At 45.9% G+C, this 13,491-nt stretch overlaps 1 protein-coding gene across 1 annotated transcript in view; it reads left to right on the forward strand.

The window, feature by feature from the left end:
* The window catches only part of DDX31 (DEAD-box helicase 31), a 45,173-nt gene that overhangs the window by 6,125 nt on the left and 25,557 nt on the right, over positions 1–13,491 (forward strand). The window contains exons 10-16 of the mRNA XM_083876181.1: positions 121–240; positions 504–610; positions 1,333–1,568; positions 1,915–2,091; positions 4,511–4,570; positions 10,589–10,639; positions 12,594–12,733. Of these exons, the coding sequence (XP_083732307.1) occupies positions 121–240; positions 504–610; positions 1,333–1,568; positions 1,915–2,091; positions 4,511–4,570; positions 10,589–10,639; positions 12,594–12,733 (891 nt within the window). The remainder of the gene's footprint in view (positions 1–120; positions 241–503; positions 611–1,332; positions 1,569–1,914; positions 2,092–4,510; positions 4,571–10,588; positions 10,640–12,593; positions 12,734–13,491) is intronic.

Here is a 13,491-nt window from a genome sequence, read left to right on the forward strand (position 1 = left end):
TAGGTTCCAGTTCATCACTCTGGGTCCTATTCCATGCTAACCTGCATGCGGTTGGTTTTTTTTTTTCTTTCTTTTCTTTCTCTTACCTGGGTTTTATTTTTTGTTTTTAAATCTGCACAGGTTACGGAAGGGGATAAATATCCTCATTTCCACTCCTGGCCGCCTGGTTGATCACATCAAGTCCACGGAATGTATTCATTTCCATCGCACTCAGTGGCTGATCATTGATGAAGCAGACAGGTAAACTTCCAAGTGTTCAGATATGGAAAATTATTACAATACCCTCTGCATCATAATTCACTAAATATTAAAAAGTATGAGAAGGAGTGTGATCTTAATCCATTCATGCTCAGTGGCCTCAGCCAAGCACCAGATGTCTAGGATTAGGACGAAATAACCATTTTGGACAGATTGTTGGACAGTTATTCATTGCAAAGGTGTCATACAGTATTAAGACTTTCTCCTTCCTACAGCACCTTTAACCATCTCTGCTGTTTCTGTAGGATCCTGGACCTGGGTTTTGAGAAGGATGTGGCTGTGATACTCAATGCTTTAAATGATGAGAGAGAGACATGTCAGAATGTGCTGCTCTCAGCCACCCTCACCGAAGGTGGGTTATGGACAGATGGGGGCTCTTGTAGCTGAATAATGCCCAGGCAACTGCAGAATAGTTGGTTGAGTCTGCCTCTATTACAGCCCAGTCTGAAACCCTTTACAGGAGTGGAATTAATTTCCTGTTAATTTCTGTTAATTTCTTTGGCTTATGGAACTTCCTTCATTACTGGAATTTCTGTCAGTGTATGTACTTCCGTGATATTCACATATATCTCCCAAATTCCATAGCAAAGTCATCATGAGCCTGAAAGTTTATTTGTTTGCTTTACAAATGCAGAATTAAGGCAAAAAGCTACTGGCAAGAGAGCTGCTGTGTGCTTTGCTCTGTACCATATAAGCAGTCAGCTGCTGAGGCAAGAACTGAACCAGGCCTCCTGCACTCTTTACTGAGTGAAGATCTGCTGGGATTTTTCCACATACATTTTAAAGAGGCATGCTAAATGCAATCTGTCCATAAAGACATTTATATACTGTAAAATAATAGCACAGTCAGCTGCAGTAGTGTCTTGTCAGGGTTCTGGTGGAGTCCACAGCAGCTAAGCCTGGTAAGCCCTAAAAAGACTGAGACTTGGGAGGGGTTTCTGTCAGTGTCTGAGGGTGGCTCATTGGGTTCTTGTCCTCCACTCCTTCTCATTGAAATTGTGATAGTTGGTTTTTTCTGTGGGTGCATCATCCCAGCCTAGAGTGGGCCTCATGTTCTCATTTCCTGTGGTTCAGGAGTGACACACCTGGCCGATATCAGCCTGAATGACCCTGTCAGCATTTCCATAGCAGATGAAATCCAGAACGTGCCTGGAGCAGCATCACAAGCAGCTAGGGAAGCTAGCAGTTCATCAAACTGCATGGAGCAGGACAACTTTGCTGTTCCAGACACACTCCAGCAGTATGTCATGGTGGTCCCCAGCAAACTGAGGCTTGTCACGTTAGCAGCTTTTATCCTGCAAAAATGCAAGGTGAGACTCTGTTTGCATTTATATTACTGAGTAGCCGTTTGCTCTTTCTAACTCCTTTTTCTGTTCCTCTGTTGAGGATAGCATGGATTAGATCCAGGGCTTTGAAGTGCATCTTGAACCACAAGAGACCTGGGGTGCTGTTGTGTCTTTCATGCTGGCAGAGAGATCCCTGTGCAGCGTGTACTCATTCTTCTCTTTTGGGCTCACTGTTTGGTGTCAGACTCTGTAATCCTTTCCCAGATAATTGTATTTCTGGAAGTGTAAACCACCTGGATCTTTCCATGATCGGGGAATTGGGAGAGGCCTTTGGAAGTGGTCATGTGCAATTCTCTTGTTCTTCTCGCAGTTTGAAAAGCACCACAAGATGATCATCTTTTTCTCCAGCTGTGAACAAGTGGAATTCTACCACGAGCTCCTTGTAAAGGTCCTTTCAGGAGGGTCAGAGTCAGACAAACCTGGACATTCATCCCCCTCCTCTGGGAGCCTACAGTTTCTACGTCTGCACGGCAACATGGAACAGGAAGTAAGGACTCTCCAAATGTCAGGATTCACAGTTTTATTCCTTATTCCCCATGATTTATTATGTGGCTATTTTGGGGAGGAGAGCAGAAGAGAGGACAGAGAGTCATTTCACCTCTAGGGGCCTCAGTCTTCCATCTGCTAATGAGAATAAGGATATTGTCCCATTTCTGGAAAGTACCTCTGTAGCTGTATCTGAAAAACACACCTAAAGAGGCAAATATGTTATTTCAGCAGCAGAGCAGCCATTCTCTATTCCCAGTGGTGCACATTTATGTCTCTGTGCTTCTCTCTCATGCAGTCAAGACAGACTTTTAATGCCAAAGGAAAACCTCCTCCAAGCCCCAAAACATTATTACCTAATAAGTTGCCCCCATTAAATGAGGCTGGAGCAGTTTGGTTTTGGTTTTGAAGAGCAGTGTCTTGACAGACTGCTGTTTTCCCTGGGATGGAATAACAGTATTGTAACAGTGATTACCCCCAAAACAGGTTTAGGTTTTAGCCAGATAGGCCTGAGTGGAGAGGTTGGACCTTGCTACAGAGGGCTGAGAGGCCAGGAGGAGAGTGTCAGATGAACTGTCACTGCAAAGTTTCTCTCCATAGCTGAGAGGCCTCCCTTGGAAGTTCAGGCCCAGATCCTGCCCTTGGTCTGTGATGGAGCGAGCTGCCGCTCTGCTCTGAGCTGCACAGCAGAGATGGTAAATGAATAGAGCTCTTATGATGAAGCAAGAGGTGAAGAGCCATTGTTTTTCTCACTCATTCCCATCCTGTGGAGACCAGAAACATGTGCTTTGCTGTCCCTGCAGTCTGGCCTTTCCTCAACCTGCCTTCCTGAGCAAGTGAGCAGGCCTGGTCTGGCCCAACTCTACCCTGACCAGCTGTTAAGCCAACAGAACACCACTAAGTAGCTGGCACCAGGGGAAGGGTTTTGCCTTTTTAGTACCCAGTGTGTAATTAGTGCTTGATGTCTTCAAATTAAGAGCATTAATGGAGCTAAATTGTGGATCCCATATGGTACTGCTGAGCACGGCTGCTGTCATTGTCAACAAGATACAGCGTGCTCTCTTCTTTAATTTTTGTCAGCAGAGGGTTCAGTGTGTCAGCAAGGCCCAAGTTTCCCTTCTTTTCTAGAACAGCACCTCTAGCTGGGAGTCAAGTGTGTAAGGTTTCTTCTCTATCATCAACATAACAGAATATTCACTTAGCTCCTAGCCAGAACTCCAGGGAAAGGCTTGGAACGTGGAAACAAGGATATTTTGGAAGACGAGCAGAAAAGGGGAGTGTAGGTGCAGAGGTGGTATTGGCAAGTGAAGACCAAGTTCTGCTGAGAACTTTGGTTATTGCTGCTCAGAGATAGCAAATATTGTGATGTAATGTGAGTTGTGGAGTCAGTTTTTGTGGCTTTCATCAAGAAAAAAACACAGCCCAAAGCTGTTAATTAAAATAACTGGAATGTGTTTGGGAAGGTTTGGGGACTGACAAAGCAGGAGGCTTTTGAAGGGAGCTGAGGGGCTGTACTGGGTTCCTGCAGTTCCCTTCAACAGCTCAAAGACTGCTGGGGAGGTCATTTGGGATCTGGGGGCTGTGATGGCCCTGCCCATGGGCCTGAGCTCGTGTGAGGAGTGGGGGCTGCAGGACTTGTGGTGCAGAGCAGAGATAGGGGCAAGGCTGGGGAGCTCCTGCCTCTGACCTTGGTGGAAGTAACAGCCTCAGTCCCGTGTCACCAACCCCAGTGGTGGCCTTTGCCAGTACAAGGGAAAGGCATGGGAGGGCGCCTCCTTTCCCCTTGGGCAGGGATTTCTGGCCATCTCTCCTGCCCTGTTACTTTGAAGCCTTGTCCCAGAGCAGTTCACTGTGCAGCTGAGCATCCCTGACAGTCAGTAATTCCAGAGTCAGAGCAGTGGCTGTGTGCATGCCCCATTGGGCACACAATGAGGCTGATCTCTTGTGATGTGATTATATCACTGTGTCAACAAAATGGGCTTATCCTGCCCATCGTGTGACTGGACAGACAGCAGTGAACACATCTTCCACAAAAGCCTGTCTTGCCCATAAAGTGTGCCAGTGCTTCTGTTGGTGCTGCCCTAATCCTTTGTGGATCCCCTCTCCATGTAAAACAGTTCCTGTTTTCTGGCACACACAGGCTGTGCTTCTGTGCAAACCGTGGAGGTGTTGGCTGCTCTGATTTGCCCAAATGTATCCAGGTTTCCCCAGACACTGCCTTCCTACCTGGGACCACACCTGTGTGCCACAGATTTTTCCATTTGCAGGAAGAGTCTGACTGGCAATGGTGAGGCCAATTCCTTTGCTTTTGAATCTGTACATGATCTAGTGAACAAGAGAGTTAAATTGTTACCTTTTGCTTTGTGTTCAATTTAAACATGCATAAGCAGTCATTTATTTCTCCCTTTTCAATCTTCTAGGAAAGGACAGAGGTCTTCCAGGAGTTCCTAAAATCCAAGACTGGCATCTTGCTTTGCACTGTGAGTAACCTGGAGTCCCTTTGCAGCTCCACACTAATGGGCCTGTCTGATCCCTAAAAGTAACCAGAGGAATTGGCACTGAGCTCTAATTCCAGCTCACTGTCTGACCTTGAGAAAAGACATCTCCTTTTTCTGCATCCTACATGTTCTGTAAGGACTGGGGGCTTCTTTGAAAACTATTAATATGATCTTCTGCTGAGTTATCATATAGAGGAAGAATGTATGTCTTATATTAGAGACCACCAAGTATTTTGCATGGTCTTATGTCTTGAAAAATCTGTTCCTTTGAAGCTGGAGCCTTGCCCCCTACGTGCAGCCAGTAGAATGCAATCCTGATTTGTAGTGTGCCCTGAAATTACCAGGAAAATTGGATGGAATGTGGTATTTCCCATCTTAATAACTACCCCAAGGTTAAAAACAACCACCTGCAGAGGTGGAAAGAGGAGCCCAGCTGGAGAAGGAAAAGCAAGTGCTGTGCTGCTCTCCTTGCCTTGTGCCCTTCAAGAGTGCTGAGGGTGAAATTCTTGTCCTCTGCTGAAGTTTGCTGGCACCCTTGGGTTGTGGTGGCACCTTTGCCTCTAGCTCCTGACCTGCCAGGGCCACAGGCTGCTGCAGTGGTGCAGAAGGCTGCACGATTTGCTCTCTAATAGTGGCAGCTGTTGATCTGAAAACGTGTGAATCTTGGCGATTTCTACCCACTGCAAACCTGTAAATTACAGCGATCGGCAGTAATTAGAGCTGAGAAACCCTCTCCAGCTCTGAAATTACTCCTGTTCTTGCTGCACGTTATTCTTAAAGGAAACCAGTTGCAATTTTTCCAGAGTGTGGGGGGCTGAATTTTCTCTTTTTTTTGCCCACAGTTCAAACTAAGAGTACCGTGTGTATAGGAGTGTTTGATTTAGTATTGCGAAATTATATCTAATGTCACCTGTAAAATTCTACTTGTTACCTTCTGGTCCTGCTTTGTGTGTGTAACCTTTCAGTGATTTGATCAAGGTCAAAATGCATCTTTGCAGTGCATAAGTGGAACTGTAATTTGGTTTCCTTGTATACAGAAGTAATACTTGAGTGTCAGAGCTAGGAGGGAGAGTAGAGCTTAAATCATTCAGTGGTGTTGATTGTTTTGAATATAAAAAGTACTTGGTAAATTAAAAAAAATAAATAGCTAAACTTTGTTATTCTTGATAACAAAGTTATCAAGGATATCATGTAGCATGTATCAAGCACATGCTGCCTATAACTGAGAAATGTCAGGCACATATCTTGTTTTTGAAATTCCAGTTTAATGGGTTTGGAAAGAAGGTAAATGCTCAGTTTTAGACAAAGAGAAAGCAAAGCCATTGCAATCACTAGGCTATCAGTTCCTGGGTGAGAAGGCTCAAAGGGAAAATGCAGCCTGTGACAGGAAAAATCTGTCAGGAAATGTGGAACTGTTGGAAAGGTAGGAAGAATCTGGATAAAGAAATCTCAGTGGATGGGATTCCCCTCTTGAGACCCTGGAGATGTGGCTTGATTTCCTGCCATCCCACAGACTCTGTGGAGGTGAATGTGGAATTGGGGTGACAAGGCCAGTAGCCACATGTCAGCTGAGCAGCAATAGCTGTGGGCTTGCTCCTGACCTGTCACAAACAGAAGGTTATGGCCATAAATGGGAGATAATGTGGAGTAACCTGGATTGCCATGAAGAGGGTGGTGTAAGGTAACACATTTATTGTAACCCTCCTCCTCTTCAATCTAAGCCACGTTGCATTTCCTGCAAGGCAGGGATGCGGCTCCTGCCGGTGCCGGTGACTCTGGCTCAGCTGGCACACGGTCAGCACGTTAAGCACAGTGAGCTGCGTGTCTGAGTCCAAAATCTCCCTGTGCTTCAACTCCCCATCTGTAAAATGGGGAAAGTAGCACAGTTCCATCTTACAGAGATGTTGGGAGGACAAATGCATTGAAAGCAGGAGGTGGCCTGTTACCACAGTAATGGGGACCATATGGACACCTTAATATAGAGATACACTTTGCACCAGTCCCACATTACAGGTGCCTCCCCAACGCAGATGTCCAAAGGGCAGCCAGGCTCTGTGACCACCTCCTGCCTCTAAGGGCATTGCTTCTTCTGACACTCTTCTCCATATCAGAAAAAAAAAAAAAAATTCTGCAGAAAGGTGGTTCTGTTCTTTTTCACTGCGAAATCATGTTTTGTGCCCACAAAATTTTGGAACCTGGCTCACAAAAGAGCAACACAAATAATGTTGCTGTCCTTCCCTTGTCCCTTATGCCATGTTCTCCACCCATCTTTCCGCTCTAGTAAGCAATGGGACCTGCTGTTCCTTTTATTAATTTGCTCTATGTCATATGTATATTAATATAGCCCATAAAATATTTTTGCCAGACAGTATAAGCTGGCAGACAAGAAAATAAAGAAGGGCCATGTATCTCAGAGGGTCTCATCCAGATTTATTTCTCTCTCCTTCACTGAAAGTTCTTTGCGGCTTCCTTTGGGATGTGCCTTTTAAACAAGTTCATCTCTTCCAGGGAGGGAGGAAAGATCATTTGGAGATTGTTTGCTGTTTACTCAGTCACGCTAACTCATCTTGCCAGTTTTCTGGCGGCCCCAGCCAAGAGCTTTCGCCTCTGACAGCTTCTGTGCTCTCCCCTTCCTCCTCTGATTACGCAGCCCAATCTGTCACCCTGCCGACGGGGGTCTCTACCCTGCTGATGGCTTTCCACACTCGGCAGTAATGACTTTTGGCAGGCCGGGAAGGCGCGAGAGCTTCTTCCCCAGCTTGGAGAGACGTTAGGCCCTCTCTGCCTGTTAGCTAAAGCACTTTGTGAGGTTCTTTGGTAAATAAATGAGTCATTTTAATCCAACTGACAGCCTGGCACCTGAGCAAGCTGCCTTCCATCTGTACTTCTAGGCCTCATGTAGGCAGCCAATTGTCAAGCTCAGGGCCTTCAAGACCTCACCATTGAGTGTCTTTCAAAAGCAACTTTAGCAATTTCCTTTGCCCTAATTAGATTGTGTGAGAGGGACTGAGCAAACCAAGGCCTTTGCAAAACTTTTGTGGCCCTGTTGGTTCTAATCTTGTGCAATGACAGGACTCGCTTTTGGTGTGGCCTTTTTGCCCTCCATTCCCTGGCACCCACCCCATGTACCCCATTCTCTGTACCCCATTCCCTGGCACCCATTCTTTGTACCCCATTCTCTTGGAACCACCCCTGTACCCACAGGCACAGGCTGGTAACATGAATTGTTCAAAGCAGAAATTTCAGCCTTTCTGGCATCCCTCAGGTGGATTGTTCCTTGATCCTGTGCCCCTTTGTGCCTTGCAGTTGGGATCAGGGCAGGAACATGGTTAAGGCTTCAGGTTTTTGTGTTTGCTTGGTATCTGGGCTTTCTTTAAAATTGCACTGATGTAGGTTATTTTTTTTTCCTATTTGTTGTTGTTGTTGTTCCCATGAGATGGTCACTGAAGAATTGGCCCTTCCATTGCCCATGGAAAGGAGGCAGCAGTGACCTGCCGAGGTGTCATATCCTTGATGTCCCTGTAATAGGAATGGTAGTGTGAGGACACACATGGAAGGGGCAGTGCCATCTGAGGCAGTGGAAAAGAGGGGAGAGTGGTACATTAAAAATCTCTTGGGCTTCTTGAAACAATACTGGCAGCAGGTTAGTGCTTCTGTGTGTGGAATAAATGTAAAACTGGATGGCTGTTGTTTGAACTGTGTTCTCTCTCCTGGAAAGGTGACCCACAGAATTCTGAAATTCTGAGAAGCTGAAACTCATGGGCTCTGCCAGCAGAGGAAAGCAAATCAACTCAAACTTTTTACCCTAGTCCTACCTTATTGCTCTCTACCAGGGTCTTTGAGGAAAAGGAGCTCAAGAAGACACAGGTGGACTGATACTGAGGAATCTTTGAGAGTTTGCAAAACACTCCAATTACCAGTAAATCCCAAGAGATTTGTGAAAGAGAACCAAGGGAAGCTCCAGGAGAGTAGCTGCTGTGTGTCAGTAAGGACTGAGGGGAGTTGGTGGCACTGTGAAAGCGATCATGAATGCAAGGCTGGTGATGGGAGAAAGCCTTCTCCTAAAATGCCCTCCCTGGCTATTTATGAGGCTTTTGGTGAACCTTTTCAGCTTGGGCAAACGCACATGAAAATGCTGACTGTGGCAGTGATTTTCCAAGCTGAGGTGTTGAGAAAATTATCTTGGAAGAGTAGGGAAAGAATCTGGATGGATGAGAGGGATGGCTCCTGCCTGTGCTGTCCGCTCCTTCTCATGTTAGAGGTGCTCCAGACCACAGAGCTGTCTTGGTTGTTGATTTATTTTTGGGGAAACTGCCCTGTCCCAAGGTCAGAGCCCTCTCCTCAGACAGCCTTTCCGCAGCTCCTGGGTGTGAGGAAGAGCACAGCAAGGGAAAAGACCAAAGCCTTGTCAGCGTGGAAGAACAGAGCCAGCCAGCTCGGAATCAGCCGTCAGCGCTCCCGTCTGATCGTGCTGCAGAGTTTATAGTCTTGTTATCCTGGTAACTGCTGTACACGCTTCCCGACTTCCCTTGATTTATTTCCTCCAACCTCCTTTAAATGGCTTTTTGTACATCTGTTCATTCTGACTCTGGGAACAAGTCACTCCTTAATGAGCGTGTTGGAGTGCGAGTGTGCATTATTTCGGAGTGGGCGCTGTGGAAAGTGTCTCCTCTTTTACTGCAGTTGGAGCCGCAGAACAGCCTGGTTAGTGTTTATGGGAAGGCCTTGGCTGCCAAAACATCAGCTTCCCATTCTTTTAACGTGTGTGGGAGTTGCATGAAAACACTTCAGTGGGTGGCTGACACATTTTTAGTACATTAAGCTCCTGCTTACGTCCTTAATATATTCTATTTTGCAACTAGCTAAAAGATACATGTGTTGCAAAACATTTCCTAACAGAGTTAAATCTGTACACCTGCTCTGCTGTTGCACCTGGTGAATGTGAAATCCAAGGAGTATGTGAGGACATTACTAATGAACAGAAAATCAAGAAGGGAGATTGAAATGTGTTTGCACTCTCTGTTTTGGATAGTATTTAAACTCTCTTTTCACTCAGAAGGGGTATGTTTTTGCATCTGTGCTGGCTGTGGATAACTAGAGGGTCTCATTCAAGTTCTTCTCCAAGTTGATCGATTTTCTCACGAGCTGGCACATCAAATAACACCTTGATAGCAGCTTCAGACTCTTTTCTTTGGGGCTGTGTTTTGTTTCTCCGAATCAAAGCCAGACTGGTGCAAGTCAAGGCATACCTGAAGTCCCCTCTCCTCAAGCTGTGCTCCAGTTTCCTGCAGATTCTGCTAAATTGTTTATTGGCCTTCTATTTTAGGGCCAGATGACCTGCAAGTCATCTGCTCCTCAACTTCAGACCATCACCTAGGAAACAACTAATTATTTGTACGTAGAGGTCAGTGGTGTACCTTTGGACATTCCACCCAAGGCCAGGAATTCTTGTCCATTGGTCTTTACTTGTTGTGGGTTTTTTTCCTTTTCATCATAAGCAGCCTGGTTTTAGTGCTTAGATTTGTTGTGGAGAAAGGTGTGCTCAGAATTAGTGGTGCCTTTCTGAAATTTAATTCTACCTCTCTGTGTTTGGGCAGTAGGTGCTCATGAGCAGATCTCTTTTCATCAGTGAAATAAACTGAAGAACCAAAGGTATCACTACCATTTACACAGTGGATTCTCTCAGATTTAATGCAAAGGGGCTGTAGCTAAATGCTGTAATTCAACACCACCATCCTGAAATAAGTGTTTGTATCCTCTAGGCTTTGGGTCATAGTAGTGGATCATTTTTTTATTTCATTAGTCTGCTAACAATCCTTGCATTTAAAACCGTCAATGTTATTTCTGACCTTCAGTCCATCTCTCCCCAAATTAGACACATAAAATTCCTACTTACATAGCCAGTTGCTTTCAGACATAGTTCCCATCCCAGAAGACTCCTCACTCTGCTGATACCGCCAAAGGATTTTTACTGAAGTGATTTTCTTATTAATTTTAAAGGATGTAGCAGCACGGGGCCTGGACCTGCCTCAAGTGACCTGGATTTTACAGGTGGGTTTGCTCTGTGTGTCTGTGTGTGTTAAGTGCAGCCTTGCTCAGAGGAAATCCCTTCTCAGTCCAGAACTTTCCTGCAGTTTGCTGCTCTTGGTGCTGATGCCTGCAGGTGGGGGGGCCTGCAAGTTCCTGACTACAGGACTGGGACTCTGGGTTTTGCCAGGATAAAGCATTGCTACGATAGCCTTGGTCTGTTTTTCTCTTTAATCTGGTATTAGCAGAGTTTCTCCTGGCTGGAGATGAAGCACCCTCCATTTCCCCACCCAGGAAGCCAAATTTTGTGAAGTCCTGGCCATCTCTTGCAGTTCTGTTCCTGTTTTCCTGAGCTTGCTGGGGAGGCATGAGGAGTTTAGGTGCATTCCTAGTGTTAAACATTGAGTAGCCTAGTAGTGTCAGTGCAGTGACCTGAGTGTTTTGAGTGAGGCTTGGCTGGGTTTGGGCTGAGTAGCTGCAGGCATCCAGCTTCCAGTAGAACTGCATGGTTCAGATTTTCCCTGAAAAAAACAAGCCCAACAAAACCCCACACTGCTACATTGCTGTTAACAGAAATACAGTCCTAGGGAAAAAAAAATAGAAACAAAGGAAGATGGATTGAACCTTAAAAATAGCAGCCTGTCATTTCAAAGAGGAGGCTGAGAGCATGAGACAGATTTCATTTCTATAAAATATTTATAATTAAAAAAAGGTTAGTTGAATAGAGGAAAAACTGATCCAGAGATTCACATGTATCAAGCGACACCTGGGTAAAAGGAACAGGGCACAGAGCCTCAACAAAGCTTTTTAATTTCTACCTCATCCCTTCAGGTAACAAATTTGATTTGTTTTTTGTGTTTTTTTTTAAAAAAGAATGATTCTGTAGCAGCCAACTAGTCAGAGAAGGCTGTGGAAGTGAAGTCTTTAATTCCCAGATCTGTATATTAATATAATTTAACCAAAGATATAGTTGCCAGTGTTAGAACGCAGTGCAAATTACCTAAAGCCCTGGGAGTCTTCTGTGTGTCCAGAAGGCGAAATCTCAGCTGTCCTGAGAGCTGTGTCCAAGAGCAAGGACCTGCAGGGAGCAATTAGATTGCTCACAGCATCTTACTCACACCTCTAGCCAGTAGAAACTTTGCCAGAGGGCACAGGTATAAACACTAGAGTGGGCTTTGGTTGTTGGGTTTTTTCCAGTTAAACTGCTGAGGGCTCATTTCTGAGCAGTATCTCTGTGCTTGTTCATTTTTTCCAGGAAAGAGAAGAAGGGGGGGAAAGAATAGGGGGAGGTTAAAGGGAGGGAAATGTGTCACCCTTTATCAGATCTTGCAAATGGCTGGGCAGTTTTGATTCCCAGTGAAGTAAATGTGAGGCAATGCTATATTTGGGGGAGTCTTTAAGGAACATTTTCCTGGTGCCTGGTAGTTGGACAGGAGAAGACAGTTGCTGGCTGTATCATAGACTGCTGAAAGCACTCCTTCTTCTCTCTTTAATTTATTCTACCCTGTATCCAGCTACGATTTGCTTTAATTCAAACAAAGCAATTTAGCCCAACTCGAAATTGGCATCAGGTATTTTTTTATTTTGTGGTTTCTCCCTCAAATGCAGAGCGGGCAGCTCCCTGCTCCATGTGGGCAGTGCTGGGCTCCCTTTTGGTGTGAGATTTGATTAGATTAGATTTTTTTTAGGGGAAGCAAACAGCTTTCTGTATAGAACTAAAATGTAAAAGGCAGAGAGACATGCTGAGATGAGGAAAGTGTCCTGTTATCTGAAAGTTGGCCAACGTGTCACATCCACACGTCAAAAAACTGCTGCGGCCAAGGGGCTGAGTGATGGTTCCGTTACAAACAGCCCAATTCCTCGGGAGGTGCAACAGTGTGTGGGGTGTGTGCCTTTTGTTCCAGCTGAGCAGGCTGGAGTGGCCTCGTTGATAATTAACATCCTGTTAATTCCTCTTTCCCCCCCTTCTTTGCTGAAGTACAACGCTCCGGCTTCACCTGCGGAATACATCCACCGGATCGGGAGGACGGCGCGCATCGGCTGCCGCGGGAGCAGCCTGCTCGTGCTAGCGCCTTCGGAGGCAGGATATGTCAGCTTGCTGGCTTCTCACAAGATTAAGTGAGTCAGAAACGCGAGCAAAAGTTTCAGCTCGTCCTCGCTAATTAACCTTCCGTGGCACTTGCAGCGGGACTGTGCCTTGTGCAGGTTTTTAATAAGAATGTATTAATTCTCGTGATCCGGGCCTGGCCCCAGACTAGCGCAAGGAGAAGAGGGAAGTGTGCGAAAATCATCAGCCTGACAGGCTGTGTGTGTGCGAGTGTGTGTGGTGAGGGGCAGGGAGGAGACCATAGTCGGAGATCCTTTGCACTGCATTGTTTTCTCTCTGGTCCTGCGTTCAAATCCTGACTATGTGCAGATCACGAGTCAAAGGAGCCTGTCAGATGCTGCCTGGCCCTCTGCCTGCATGGCACCATATTGTCAGAGACCCTGCTGGCCCTTCAGGAGAGATCCAGGGGAGAAGTTGCTGGGGAGCTGTGGGTCATATCTGGAGTTAGTTGACCAAGATGTGTTGTTTAAATGGCTTGTGATAGAAATAGGAGAGGATGTGGCAAGTGGTGAGAACCCAGTGTGGTACTGGAAGGCAAAAAGGGAGGATGGACTCTGCAGACCCAAAGTGGGGTGTGCTTCCAAGCCTGGGAATGCTCCTCTTACCTGGCTGTGGCTTGGACTTTGGAGTAGCAGCAAGGAGAGCAAGCCGGGCTGGGTGAGGAGCAGCCCAGTGTGCAGTCAGGTACCTGATGGCTGACACACAATGAGATTTTAGTCCAGCTCTGCTTGCAAAATGGTCCTTTTGTGGAGAAAACCCACAACTGGCT

Source organism: Zosterops lateralis (assembly GCF_965231275.1).
Source record: "Zosterops lateralis genome assembly, chromosome: 20".
In the NCBI taxonomy this organism is placed as follows: Eukaryota; Metazoa; Chordata; class Aves; order Passeriformes; family Zosteropidae; genus Zosterops; species Zosterops lateralis.